Below are 13,537 nucleotides of genomic sequence, written 5' to 3' on the forward strand. Positions count from 1 at the left end.
GGGGGGGGGGCAAGGCAGAGCGACGGCCCCCGCTGCCGGGAAGTGCCCACGCTGCCAAACCCGCAGCCCCGTGAGCAATAGGAAAAGGCGTGGGCGAGCGGTGGGTGGCACAGCTTCCTGACCCCCTTCCCTTGGCTGACCCTGCGCCTGGGGCGGTGGGGCACCAAACCCTCCACCCACCACCCCATCCTTGGTCCCAGCCATGTGCTGGGGGAGGCAACATGGCCACTCGCCCTCCCCTTTCTCCCTTGAGGAGCTTTTTGGCCACCTATGGATTGTTGTTTTTTGTTTTTTTGGGGGGAGGGGGGCAGGTCAGAGCAATATTCATTTTCCTGGGGCCAAAGCCAGAGGACCCACTGCTGGCAGCACCCCAAGTGCTGCAGAGTTCGGGGGATTTTTGATTTTGGGGGGCTGTCTGAAAGGTGTGCGGGTGTTGGGAGGGGGGGTTGCTGCTTTAGCACACGCCGACTTCCTGCTGGGTTGTATTTTTAGCAAGGCCAACCCCTGATAACCCAGAGGTTCAAGCAAAACTGTGAATTAAATAAGTGTGCCTCAAAAAGAAAAAAACCCATAGATGCTGGGTGTGGAGGAAGGCGAGGGGAGGAGGATGCAGGTGAAAGCTAGTACCAGTGCAGCACAAACAGGGCTGGTTTTAGGAGTGTGAGGGAGCAGATCTCACGCAGTTGCCACAGCCCGTGGAAGCTGGAGCTTGTTACTGGCAGGTGGGTGCTGGGTGTCAGCCGAAATGGTGGCGGAGAGGGCCAAAGGAGGGCTGGGAGGGAAGGGGCTCGGCCCCCCACAGCCCCCAACCTTCCCACGCACACGCCTGCCGGCTGGCTGTTAACAACACCCTGCTAACAACCGGCTGGCACCTCGTCCCGCCACCTCCGCTCCCACCCGGAGCCTGGGAAAAACCAGCCCCGAGGCGCCAAGCCATGCCCCAGCCTTTTGGAGAGGGAAAGGAGGAGAGGACCCTCACCCCCGGGATGCAAATGGCCAGGGGATCCCGGTACCCGTGGGAAAAAGTGAGGGATGCAGGCGCAACCCCTCCTCGATGCATCCCTGAGAACTTCATTAGAGGTGATAACATCCGCAGGGTGAATAAGGGGTGTTCAGCACAGCTCATCCATAACAACACGCCAGAGCCCAGGACCAGGTGACTGTGGTCAGCAAAAAAGCTGGTTTATTGGTGACGGCTCCCACGGGAACCCCGTGGCAGCAATCGGGTTCAAGTCCCTGAGAACACACTGTCCATGCTGGTTCCCCATCCCACATCTATTGCCTTAAACACATCCTAGTTACAAAAAGCACAGAGTGACGTTCCAGATACTGGAACATATAAATTAAGGTAAGTGATAGTTACAAGACATCGCAATTTTTTTTTTCTTTCTTAAACAGATTATCAAAGACCGGGGATTTTTTTTTTCTGATCCACAGAAAATGTATAAAAAGCATTTTAAAATCTACATATTTCTCAATGTGTTTTTTTTTCTTAAAAAAAAGGCACAGTAAAAAAAATACTGGCTCAATAACATATTTACAATGCACCCATTATGGGCTATTTTCACTCAGCTTCGGGTTGGAAACGTTCAGCTCCAGCTCAGCCCGCTTACCCCAGGGCACAGGGCTGGTGGCAGCAGACAGGGCGGCCGCAGGGGGATGCAGGGTCCTTCTCCCTCTCCAGCTAAATCCTCCCCAGCAGGGCGAGAGCAACAGCCAGGCACTTCTTGGGTGCTCTGGCCACCCCAGCAGCACCCACAGCCAGGCCAGGGCTGGAGGATGCTCTGGCCCCACGGCGGGCAGCGGGGAGCATCACCCCCACAGCCCCCGGCCAGACCTTGAGGTGCTGCTTTGCAAAGGTGCTGGGCTGCCCGTGTCCAGCCTGCCCGCACCCACTGCCGGCTGGCGAGCAGGCACGAGGCGGCACTGAAGGGAGACCCAGTACACAGTGCCGGGAAAGCCCTCCTCCTGCCCCCCGTATTTATAGAAAGGCTTTACATTAAGTCTATAAATAGTGCATAGATCAATGCTGCCTGCAACAGTTCAGCCAGGCAGGAGGAGCTCTGGGAAACAGAGCCAACGCCAATGCTGGCTCGCAGCCCACCCCACCATCTCCTTCCAGTGCAGCCGCCGGGCAGCCAGCAGCCTTGCAGCACCCTGCAGCAGCGCTCACCATGGCCGGGGGGCTCCCCTGCCTGCCCCCTGAGCCGGGGAGCAAAACTCATCGATGACCCTTCACGTGAATCGGGAGCCGGAGCTTTGCTGCTGAGATTTTGGGGCTGGGAGAGAGGATGGGGCTTACAGGAGCCGCGGGGTGGGTGGGTAGAGGCCGGGGGGGGGGGGGGGGGGGGGGGGGCGGAGCACACATACCAAAAAACTTAACATTTGAAAGGGAACAATAAAACAAAAACGGAGAAGCAAGCCCAGGGGAGGCGGAGAAGCAAGCCCAGGGGAGGCAGAGCCCCGCACTGCGGTCGCTCCCCACGCATGGCGTGGGGCTCACCAGCGCCGCGGGGTGCCCAAGGATTAAGTGCTCAGGACCCGACCCTCTGCACCGCCCTGGCCGGAGCGGGCAGCGGGCGCGGGCAGCCGGGCAGGGACACGGGGCCGCACAGCAGCCTTCAGTACACACACACTGTGCAATACCACAGCAACGACGTCTGTCCGTCCATCCGCCGGACTGACACACCCGCACACAGGTCCCGCACGCCCGTCGGATACCGGGGAAATTCGGGACGAGGTTAAGGGGACACGCGCCTCCTAGTAAACCATGTTGGCGGGGCACCACGGCGTGTCGGGGTACAGCAGGCAGTGCACGGAGCGAAACCTGCGGAGGAGAGGAGCTAGGCTGAGCACAGGGCAGCGGCGCCCCGTGGCACCCCGGCACGGGAGGGACAGGGTGCACCCATCTCACCTGGATGGGTCCTCCTCGACAGAGAAGGCTCCCTTCATGTGGATGGAGTTGCGCTTGTTTTCAAACATGCCGTAGCTTAGTGTCACCTGAGGGGGGGAAGCACAGAAGGGGTCAAGCAGCCGATGTGGCCACCAGGAGCAAGCCCGGGGGGCTGCAACATTCACCCCGTTTCCCAAAGGCTCCAGTCACACTCTGCATCACCCCGCAGGGACGGGCTGATGGGACCTTCCCCCTCCGCTGACGTTTGGCCGCATGTCAGTCGGTATCTTAGCTGCGATGCCAGATATTTAGGTGACAACATGGGATACCTGTTTGTGGATCTCTGTCTTGGGCACCTGGTGGAGGTTCTCCAGGTGTGAGTGGAAGAGGTTGCTCCGGATGAGCTTCACCCCCAGCACAGACTCGATGATGTAGCCGATGGTGCAGTCGTCGGGCAGGCGGATCTTCTCCGCGGTGCTCATGAAGTGGCCCCCGCTGCGGGGAGACAGAAAGGGGCTGCAGAGGAGCAAAGCCCAGGGGACGTGCATACCCTGCAGGGTCAGGGCTGGGCCCAGTCTGTGCCCAGCTCTAATTAAAAGTCAATTAGGAGGAACTGAAGTCCTTCCCAGCTTGTTTCCAAGCCCCCTGCAGACACCCCCAGCAAGACAAAAAGAGCAAAGTGGTGGGACACGGTCCAACGTCCATCCCCAAAGGTGTCGCCGCTCTGTGCCCCACTGGGACCGTGACGAGTCCCCACGGTTGAGCAACGCCAACACTCTTACCTGGCCCACGGGCTCATCTTCAGTGCCAGCCCCCGGCTGATACAAAACCCTGCTCCGCCCGTGGCAAACCAGAAATGCACAGGGTGCTGCGAGAGAGGGGAAGCAGCGGCAGTGAGACCTCCTCCTGCCCACTGGGGAGCAAACCCCAGCCCAAGTTAAGCCAGCCCCAACCTCTCGCCCCCACCTCACCATCTTGTTCTCGCTGATCCTCTCCGTAGCCTGGATGGGCCGGTCCAAGCTGGGCTTCCCAATATAGATGTCCTGCGTGTGGGGGTAGCTGGAGAGCAGCTTCACCAGCGTCCGCACGTTCACGTAGTTGTCATCATCCACATGGCAGAACCACCTGCGGTGGCAGCTATGTCACACCGAGCCAGGGCAGCTGCCCAGACCCCACACTGAAGATACAGCCCCAAAAATGCAAAAATGCTTGCAGTGCCCCCCCTCGCAGCCCTGCCACCCCCCACAGCAGCCCCGGGCACTGCTTACTTTCTGCCAGACTCAATGAACTTGTCGTACTCCACCGCCATCTTGCAGGACAGGGCCTGGCGGCTGTGGGCAGCTGAGCAGTTGGTGTTGATGACGTTTCCTGCAGGAAGAGACGGGGGTCAAAGCCTGGCATCAGGGCATCCCGTGCCTCCCCGTGCACTAGAATGGTGGCATTTCACTACACACACCCCAGGTATGCCAGGGGGGTGGAAACCCCACAAATGTCCCTGATGATCGGTGGCCTCCACGCCACATCATTTTGGGGAAAGAATGAATTTTTGGGGGAATGGTTTTTGGGTCCATGTGAGATAAGGGAAGCGATGAGCAAGGGATGCAGATGCAGCAGATGCACCAGGGTTGAATCGTATCCCATGTGCTACACAATACATCCGTACATCACCTTGCCCAGCCCGGGACCATGCACCAGCCACCCTGGGAGCGAGGGGGTGTCTGTCAGCTGGCTGCTGCTCCAGGACATGATAGCCAAAATCCTGCCCTACTCCTGCTGCCTTTTCCCTCCAGCGGCCACCTGTTATTTGCTTTCCAGCTCAAAGGCAATCATGTCCCAGCCTGAAAAGGAGTCATTTGCATCGGGAGAATAGACCACGCTGACCCTGGCCCCGGGGAAGGGCTGCAAGGGAAATGCTCCCATCAAACCCTGGCTGCCTTGCCCATCAATCCCAGCTCAGCTCGCCCCAGGGACACAAAGGCCCTCACCCCTGCACTCCCCAGCAGCATCATGCAGGAGGTGGACTGAGCTGACCAGGGGAAAGCAAACCCCTCCCCAGGTGGGGCTCCTGCGCAGAGGGTGCTTTAGGCACAGTGAAACAAGCTGCCTCATTCTCAGCCCAAGCCCCTATGGCAAGGGCTCCCGAGATCAGTGTCTAACCAGTGCCGTTTTGGCCATTTTGTCAGAGTTCCAGGGCCAAGCTCCAAGCCACCCACGGTCCCCAGGCGGGGGCTCCTCAGGGGACCTGGCCAGGTCACACATGCAAAGGGACAAGGGCCACAGACTCACGTGCTTGCTTCTTCAGCTCCTCATCCTCCCCGTCTGTGAAGATGAAGGTCTGAAAGAGAAGACGAGGCACCTCTAAGGGCCAAGGAGCCAAGGCCACGTGGCTCTTAATGTGACACGACATGCCTGGGCAGCACTAGGGACTAGTCCCTCTGGGATGCTGGTGGTGATTTCTTCCCCCTCACCAAAACCCAAAGCGGGTACCAGAGAGCCAGGCATCCCTGTGACATACTCGGCTTCAGACCAAGATGGGTGCTGAGCCATCCCAGCTGGACACAGCATGCAACGCTGTGCCTCACCAGGGTGCAACCAGCCCCTCTCAGCACCCACACTGAGCACCACCCTCTCGCCTTTCCCACGGGGCTGCAGCAGGCAGGGAGATTCTGAGCGATGTAAGGGCCATTCCCCAGCACGAGGCAGGTGCACGGAGAGGTGACAGGGAGCAGGTTCAGAGCCTGGCTCGATCTGAGCAGGGACTTCAGACTTTAGCTGGCACGGCCAGCACGCGTGGCCGGGGATGCCAGAGCAGCCGCCTGGCAGCTCTCCCTGCTCAGGCAGGTGTGTTTGCCCGCCGTGCTGGCTGCCAACCACATCCCCACCTGTGTCAACAGCACGTGGCCATCCCCAGCCACTTGCACAACACCCCCACAACTCCTCTCTGCTCCCTGTCCCCCCGCAGCGTGGCTGAGCCGGTGCCGGTGGGTGCCTCTCTCTCGCCAGCCCTGAGGAGGGGACGGTCCCTCCCTGCCCACCCCAGCAGGGCACCCTGCCTCCTCCCCGGGGCACCCGCACTGCCACCCGGCTGCACGTCTCTATTTACACAGCTAATTCCTGGCATATGCCACCCGGGAAGGAATATTTGGGGCTGGGGGGGGGGGGGGGGGGCTGCTGTTGGCCTGGGATTTGGGGAAGGGCGAGAAGCCGGAGAGAGCAGGGGGTGGGAAAGGCATTGCCATCAATCAGCGGGCAGCAAACAAAGCTGGAGGAGAGAAACCACAACCAGCTGCCAAGCCCTATTAAAAACCAGACGTGTACAAAAGGGCAAAGGAAGAAAGACAAAAAGGCTGGGGGAAGACAGGAGGCAGCAGAGGGGGGACGATGGAGCCTGAGTGCTGGGGATGATGAATTACAAGTGAGCTGGAAATTGGGTGCCACCCCACAGCCCGCCAGCCCCGGGAACACGCTGGGGGTTTGTGGTTTGTTTGTGGAGGTGGGTACAATAAGGGGGTTGACTTTACTCAGCAGAGGAGAGTTAAGCGGGCAGCAGTGGTCATTAGCATACAGCTGCGCTGGTTAACCCGGCCGGCCCGTGTGTTTGCTCCGTGTTTGCTCCATCCTGAGCTGGGAGGCTGGTGGAGAGAGCCCAGATCTGTGGGAAGGCTGAATGGGAGGGGAGGAGGGCACGTTCCTGGGGACAGGGCTACAAGTGACCTTTGGGGCTTGAAAAGGAGAAAAGGGCGGGGGGGGGGGGGGGGGAAGAAAAAATATAAGGATGGAGGAGGTGGGAAGGCAAGTTATCGCAAATGCACAGCCTGCCGTGCAGCCCAGCTTTTGGGGACCAACAGAGTTCAGCCCCTGGAGGAGTCAGGAATGCCTTGAGCAAAGGCTCAGGGGATGGGGGACCTGCCGATGAGGAGGGGACAGCTGGGGGACAGGGACTAAGGCCATCAGCTGCAGGGCCAAGGATGCCCGTGATCATCATCACGGCCCCAGGGACACATCACTGCTGGGGTGGGAGCAGGTCAGTGCTGTGCGTGGAGGAGGAGGATGTCACCCCCAACCAACACAGGGTCCAGCCAGCACCTTGGGGCTGGTCCCCATTTCCCCAGGTGCTCAGGGGTCAGGTAGCTGTTGTGGTACAGCTGAACCAGGGCAGCAGACCATCCAGGGATGCCCAAGACAACCCCATCACAAGTCCTTTCTCATCCACCCCAAGACACACGATGCCTCAGCACATCCCTGCCAGGCTCCAGCCCTGCCGGAGCTGGGGACACAGCCCCTGCACGGGCGAGACAGAAAATGTTTGCTTGATTAGCTCAGAAACGCCGTCCAGCAACTGCCTTCAGCAGCTCCAAAAATAACCCCGCAACTAATCCTCCAGCACAGCTGCTATAAATAGACCACAGGGACAATTGTTTATTACTCGCCTGCACCAAAAGGCTTCATCCTAACGAGGCATCTTCCCCTCAGCCTCTCCCCACATACTTCCCAGTAATTCTCCTGGTACAGGTGGACCAGGTGGCACCTTGGTGACCAAGACAGGGGCACACAGCCTTGCAAGTCACCTGATAGGGGCTACCAGTGGCCCACAGGTTCTCCACCTCCCTCCCAGCTCCACTACGATGTTCAATTAGGACAAAAAAATTAAAGCCTTTATTTTTTAATCAATTCATCTGCATTTCTTAGAAGGGGAGCTGCACCCTTCCTGCATGGCTCCCTCACCCAGGGCTGCAGGGGAGAGGAACAGAGGTACCAGCCAAGCCTGGGAGGAGGTACAAGGCCAAGGAAGGAAGGGGACAAGAAAACAGTGTCCGTTTGACAAGGAAAAACCATAGATCAGCCTTCAGCATCCCCAGTGTGGGGCAGCGGCCATCAGGGCAGTGCCCAGGTTACAGCGGTGCAAGAGGGATGGGGCCCTGCAGCCAACATCCCTGAGCTGTGACCTACTAAGCCACCATCATCTCCAAACCCACCAGCAGCAGGGCCAGCCACCACCCCACCACCCCTCCCAGCTTCTCCCAGGCAGAAAGCACCCAAATCCCTTACACCCTCCCCTCTCCACCTCTCTCCCACTTGGCCCCCATGCCAGCTGTGGCACTGAGGGGTGCCAGGACCTCTTGGCCACCCCTGCAGTAACTTTTCCTGCGGGGTGCAGGAGAGGAAGGGCCCACTGCCCCCCCCAGCCCCTGCAGGAAACCTCATTGTTCTCAAAACTGCAGCTTCAAGAAACACAGGATGCCAAATCCCTCCCGAACAATAGCTGCCACCGCTCCACACAGCCTGCACAATGCGCGGCCTCCACATGCAGGGACCGAGAGGCACCCAGGGTCCCTACAGCCGGAATGGGGTCAGCCCCCCCAGCTGCCTGCAAGGAGCCAGCCAGCCGCCGGCAGCCCCCCACCTCCTCCTCACCCTTGGGCAGGGCCCATTTCTTTTTTTCTTATTTTGTTTTCTGCCCTCCCCTTCATTTCTCCTTTTGCGGTGACTCATTTCCCCCTCCACCGACAGAGCTCGTGGGGTGCTCATGGCTGGGTGCTGCGCAAGGCATCCCACCAGCTGGGGCCACGCCGGGGTCACCCTGCCACAGCCTGGCCCAGCCAGCTTCCCAGGGTGACACACCTTCAGCAGACCCTGCTGTCATCCCCACCTTCACCTGCCAAAAAGAGGAACCCCAGGCAGGCACCCCCATGGCTCCAAGGAGGACAAATCCTGCCCCCATGCCAAGTCTCACTTCCCAGTGTCAGGAGAGGATGGAGCACCCCAGCACCCACCTACCAGCACCCGGGGGGGCTGTACCCCCTTCCACCCCACGGACAAGGGGGAAGCAGTCACCTTGGTTGGGTACAGGGGGAAGGAGGCAGCAAAGAGGTGCTGGGAGGGGGTGGGGTGGGCTGGACCTCCATCTGTGCAAGGGGCTTCAGGGGGAGGCAAGGGTGCTGCTGGAGCAGGGCTTTGTGTCCCCTGCAGCAGTTTTCCCTCCAGCCTTTGGGGGTAGGAGGGGAAATCCCCACCCTGCTTCAACAGGTTGGGAGCAGAGTGATAGCAGCATCCCCTCAATGGCAGCATCCCCGCGCCCACGCAGCTGTGGCTCTCCCCAGGCTGGGGGTGATGCTGGGGGTTGCGTGTGTGTGAGTCTGTGCTGGGACCCGCAGAGGCGGGGAAGGGGCTTGCAAGGCCGCAGGCCTTTCCTCCCCCCATTCCTTTCGGCAAGAGGAAGAATCTTCCACTGTAATTTTAAATGCTATAATTTTTTAATAACCTCCTCGCAAACAATGAGCTTATTGTGTGGGTAGGGTCCCCCCACCCTCCCGCCTGGTGCTCCACGCACGCCGCTCACCAGCTCTGCAGCTTTTATGGACCAGGACAGTGACACCATTGGGGGCAGGCAATTAATGGGTGCCCACCCCCAAACCAAACCCCACAGGCTGCCCAGGGGGCAGCAGGGAGGGACCTTTCACACATGAGGTGAGTTCAGCAGTGCTCAGCAGGCCCTGGTGCACAGCCCAGGGCCGGGGGGAGCCGGCCGCACTGCAGAGCTGGTTTGGGATGAGCAGCCCCCCCAGTCCCAGCCACTCCAGTGGGAGCCCAGGTGGGACACTGTGCTGCCACACTCCATCACAGCCACCCCGGGGCTGGGGACCCTGGCCAAGGTGCTAGAGAAATCTGGGAGCCACCATCACCAGAGCACGCTCTCCAGAAGGCAACCCTATTCCCTCTGCCCCCAGAGAAGGAATTTTTCAAAGCCTGCAATTACCGCACCGGATCCCAGCCCAGGATCCCAGCCCAGGCCCCCGTGCCCAGCCGCCCCCGGGGTGCCCCGGGACAGGGATGTTTCTTATGCAACTCTGCCACTGCAAATCACCCTACTCAGCAGGAAAGCAGTGGGTTTGGACTTGCTCCTGTCCGGGATTTCTGCCTAATGGCCATTTTCCTCCGCCCGCCCCCCCCCCCCTTTTTTTTTTCCCCCAGTACAAAGTTTCCCCAGACTGCACTCCAGCATCCTAAGGATACCGAGACAGCTGGAAACTCTCCCCAAAGCAAGGAGGGGAAAACTCACAACTCTCCTCTAACAGCAGCTTGTCTGGCCTGGATTGTGCAACCCAAGGAGCTGCTGATTTAGAAGGGAGCAAGGATCTGCCCTCCCCGTGCAGGGAGAAGCAGGAAGGAGAAGGGGGTGCCCTTTGCAGTGTCTCGGAGGGGACAGAGGGCAGGAAACAGGGGACTATAGTGGGCAGAACAAAGAGCAGCCAAGGAAGGACACAATGGCTATCCCCCCTATCAGCCAGGGTCCAGCCTGGAGTTACCTGCTGAATTTAACCCCTTCTCACCAGGGTCTGCATCCCTCTTGCCCAGAGAGCTGCCTGGCTAAGGAACAGCCAAGAGGGTTGTTGGGGTTTGATGTGAGAAGAGGATCAGAGGAAGGAGAGACATGGCATGGGGGACTCCCACCCCTTGGGCAGGAACTCCCCCTTGTCTGCGAGGCAGCACACGTGCCTGAGCACGGTAGTGAAACAGGAGCAAGAGAGGCAGGGATGAGCAGTCAGGCCTGACTCAGACCAAGAGAGGCGTTTGAGCAGAGGCAGCGAGCACCCCGCAGTCACCAAACCACCCTCCCGGGGCAGAAACCATGGGGCCAGGCAAGAAGAGGATGCAGGAACTGCACAGCCCCCTAGGACAGGGAAGCAAGGGAAAGGAGCCCCACAGCACCAACCCTGCACTCCGCAGGCAAGCGACCCAACTTGGTGCCAAATCCAGGGAAGCCCAGGGTGCCCCAAAGCTTCCCAGAGACAGTGGGCAGGTCAGCATGGGAAGACCAAAGCCGATGGCCACCAGCAGCGTGGCTTCATCCCCCTCTGCCTCCACGTGTCCCTCCACAGCCCTCGCTTTGCTCCGCAGGAGTCTGTGCCGCATCCAGCTCTCTCGGCAGCTCCTTGTCCTCAAGTGCTGTACAAGAGCCGTCACTCAGCGCCCTTGGCTTGTCAGGCGGGCACCTCGCTGGGCTGCAGCCCCCCTGGCTTCATGGCCCCCATCTCTAGGCAACCTGACCTGGACACAGCCAGCTCCGGCTCCCCCGTTCCCATGGAAAGTGCCACACAAGAGGCTGCGAAGCCTTTTCTCTGCGCCAGGAGAAAAGGGGCTTTGTTAGCTTGCCCAGGGGGACAGCGTGAGAGCCGAGCCTCGGGTCTCTGGGAATCCAAACGGACAAACGAAGCACAACAAAAAAAAAACCTAGAAGAAAGCCGGAGCTCACAAGAGGGAGGGAAAAAAAAAAAGAGCAGCCATTCCCAGGATCATCTGTAGGTGCTCAAAGAGCGTTTTCCCCACCACCACTCGCCACCCCCCTCGCAGTGACAGCAGAGCATAAAAGAGGTTTCCATTAAACAACTGTACCAGGGAGAAACAGCAGAGCCACTGCCAAGCCCAGCAGACCTGAGAAAAAAAAAAAAAAAAAAAAAAGACAAGATTCACAGCAGAAAAAAAAAATAGCCAGATAATGCCTGGGGTAAGTTGCAGGACCCAAGACCCCACAGGGTCCTGCAGACGCAGGTGAAGGAGGCAGGGGCAGGTTGACACCCACCCACCCCCTTCACCTCCCTCCTCTGCCACGCCAGATTTAAAAAAAAAAGTTTGCAAGCGAGAAACACGATTCCAGACCAGGAGGAAACACGTGAAGACAGTAGGATGAAAAGGTTAGGACCAGGCATAACTTACTTGGGAAGCTGTCTAAGGATAGAAAAAAGCATCTTAGGAGCAGATGGCAAGGCAAATTTTCCTAAGGAAGCAGCTTTTTTTTTTTTTTCTCCTTTTCAATTTTGCCTCAGTACTTGAAGGACAGAGTAATAGACTGCCAGGGCTCTGGGCAGGACATCAGGAAGGTCAGGAATTGGGACTGGCTGGAACTGCCCTGGCAAGGGTGAGCCAGAGCAGACCTGCAAGAGCCCCCAGCCACTTCAGTCCTGCCCAGTTCCTGGCAAAGGGACCAGGAGCCTCAGCACATCCCAATGCTCTCCCCAGCCCTGGGCTACTAAAACTGGATGTCCTCCGGGCAACCCCGTGGGGGGCACCTCGCGGGGCCCTGCTAAACCTCACCCGCAGCCCCGGAGAGCACCCGCAAGGCTGCCGCCCCAGCGGGCCGGGAAGCATCCCTGCACCGTGCCTCAGTTTCCCCCGCGGGAAGCAACTCGGGGCAAGCCCTGCAGCGGGGGGCGCTCCTGGTGGGACCCAAAGGCTCCGGGGGATGCTGCGTGCGAGAAGCCCGGCTCAGGCTCCCCCCCATCATCCAGCCCCCCCCCCCTCACCCTGCCAACGCTGCATTTCACACACACCTCTGCCCCGAAAGCGCCACAACAGCTCGGCCACCGTCGGAACACCGGCGACACAGGAGGGAGGGGGGCGGCGGCGGTAAGAGGCGGCGGCACGTGCCGGGTCACGCACCCCCGCGGGCCCCCCGCGACGGGCCGGCTGGCACCCGCGGGCGGCCCCGGCCCTCTTACCATGTCGCGATTGCGGGAGATCCAGGTGTCCAGCAGCAGCTCCAGCCGCGCCTTGTGGAACTTCTTGGTGGTCTTGACGGCGATGAAGACATCGCGGGGGGAGATGTCCTCGGCCGGCGGCCGCGGGGGGCTCGGCGGGGCGGCGGGCACCTCCCGCCGGGCTCGGCTCAGCCGCCCGAAGTAGTCGGCGAAGCTGCGGAGGCCGGGGGGACCCTGCGCCTCCGGGGGGGCCCGCTCGCCGCCCGCCGCCGCCCCCAGGCTCTGCAGCGCCCCGCTGCGCCCCGCCGGCCTCCCCCCGTGCCAGCCCCGGCCTCCCCGGCGGCTCCACCATGAGCACCAGGAGGCAGGTGAACATGGAGCCCACGAGGGACAGGAGCAGCTTCCTCCCGCAGCTCTTCAGCATCCTCACTCCTCGCCGCGCCGCCGCCGGCCCCCGCCGCGCCGCCGCCTTTAAACGGCCCCCGCCCCGCCCGGGGAGGGACGAGCCCGGGGCCGCCCCCACGCGGGGCGTGGGCAGCCCGAGCCCGGCCCCCCCGCCAGCCCCCCACACGCGTCCTGCCCGCCCCCGGCCCCTGCCCGGCCCCGCTCCCCCCCGCCGGTGCCCGGCCGCCCTCCCTCCCGTCCAGGCCCCGGGGGGGGCCGTGGGGCAGCGTGCGGGGGGGGGTAACGCGGCTCCCTGCCGCCCCCGCCGCGCCGGGAGCATCGCTCCCTGCTCCAGCCGCAGCAACGGGCTCGTTCCCCTCCCGCTCACCCCGAGCTGTCATTTCCCAGAGCCCTGCACCGAGGCTTGCTCCCAGCCGTGTCCCAGAGGTTGCCAGGAAAGCTGACCAGCCTGACCAAACTCCAGGCACTTTCCCATCGGTCGAGGCCAAGCGTGATTCCAAAACCCCAACCCAAACTCCCGAGAAACCACAGCACTCCTCTCGCCTCCACCAAGCTCCAGTTCGGTGGGTAAAACTGGGAGCGGGGTGCTGGGTGGTCTGTTCCCATCCCTGCTCTGGGACACCCAGAGACGCTCCCAGACCTGGCTAACCCCAGTGCAGCGCTGTGCTTTGGACTGATGGGCAGCCCCAAGGTACAGCGGTGTCTAAAAATAAATGCTACCCAGATGCCAAGCAAACCCCTCCAAGTGATTGCTAACCATGAT

General features: G+C 60.7%; 1 protein-coding gene across 1 annotated transcript; it reads right to left on the bottom strand.

The window, feature by feature from the left end:
- Positions 1 to 1,157: 1,157 nt before the first annotated feature.
- LFNG (LFNG O-fucosylpeptide 3-beta-N-acetylglucosaminyltransferase) lies at positions 1,158 to 12,819 on the bottom strand. The gene is given in 9 exon segments (XM_055709917.1): positions 1,158 to 2,827; positions 2,915 to 3,000; positions 3,223 to 3,388; positions 3,676 to 3,761; positions 3,865 to 4,018; positions 4,162 to 4,261; positions 5,180 to 5,228; positions 12,391 to 12,660; positions 12,662 to 12,819. Coding segments are annotated over 9 exon segments (1,110 nt in total). The 5' UTR covers positions 12,794 to 12,819; the 3' UTR covers positions 1,158 to 2,760.
- Positions 12,820 to 13,537: the final 718 nt, after the last annotated feature.

Source organism: Falco cherrug, chromosome 4, assembly GCF_023634085.1.
Source record: "Falco cherrug isolate bFalChe1 chromosome 4, bFalChe1.pri, whole genome shotgun sequence".
Classification (NCBI taxonomy): Eukaryota; Metazoa; Chordata; class Aves; order Falconiformes; family Falconidae; genus Falco; species Falco cherrug.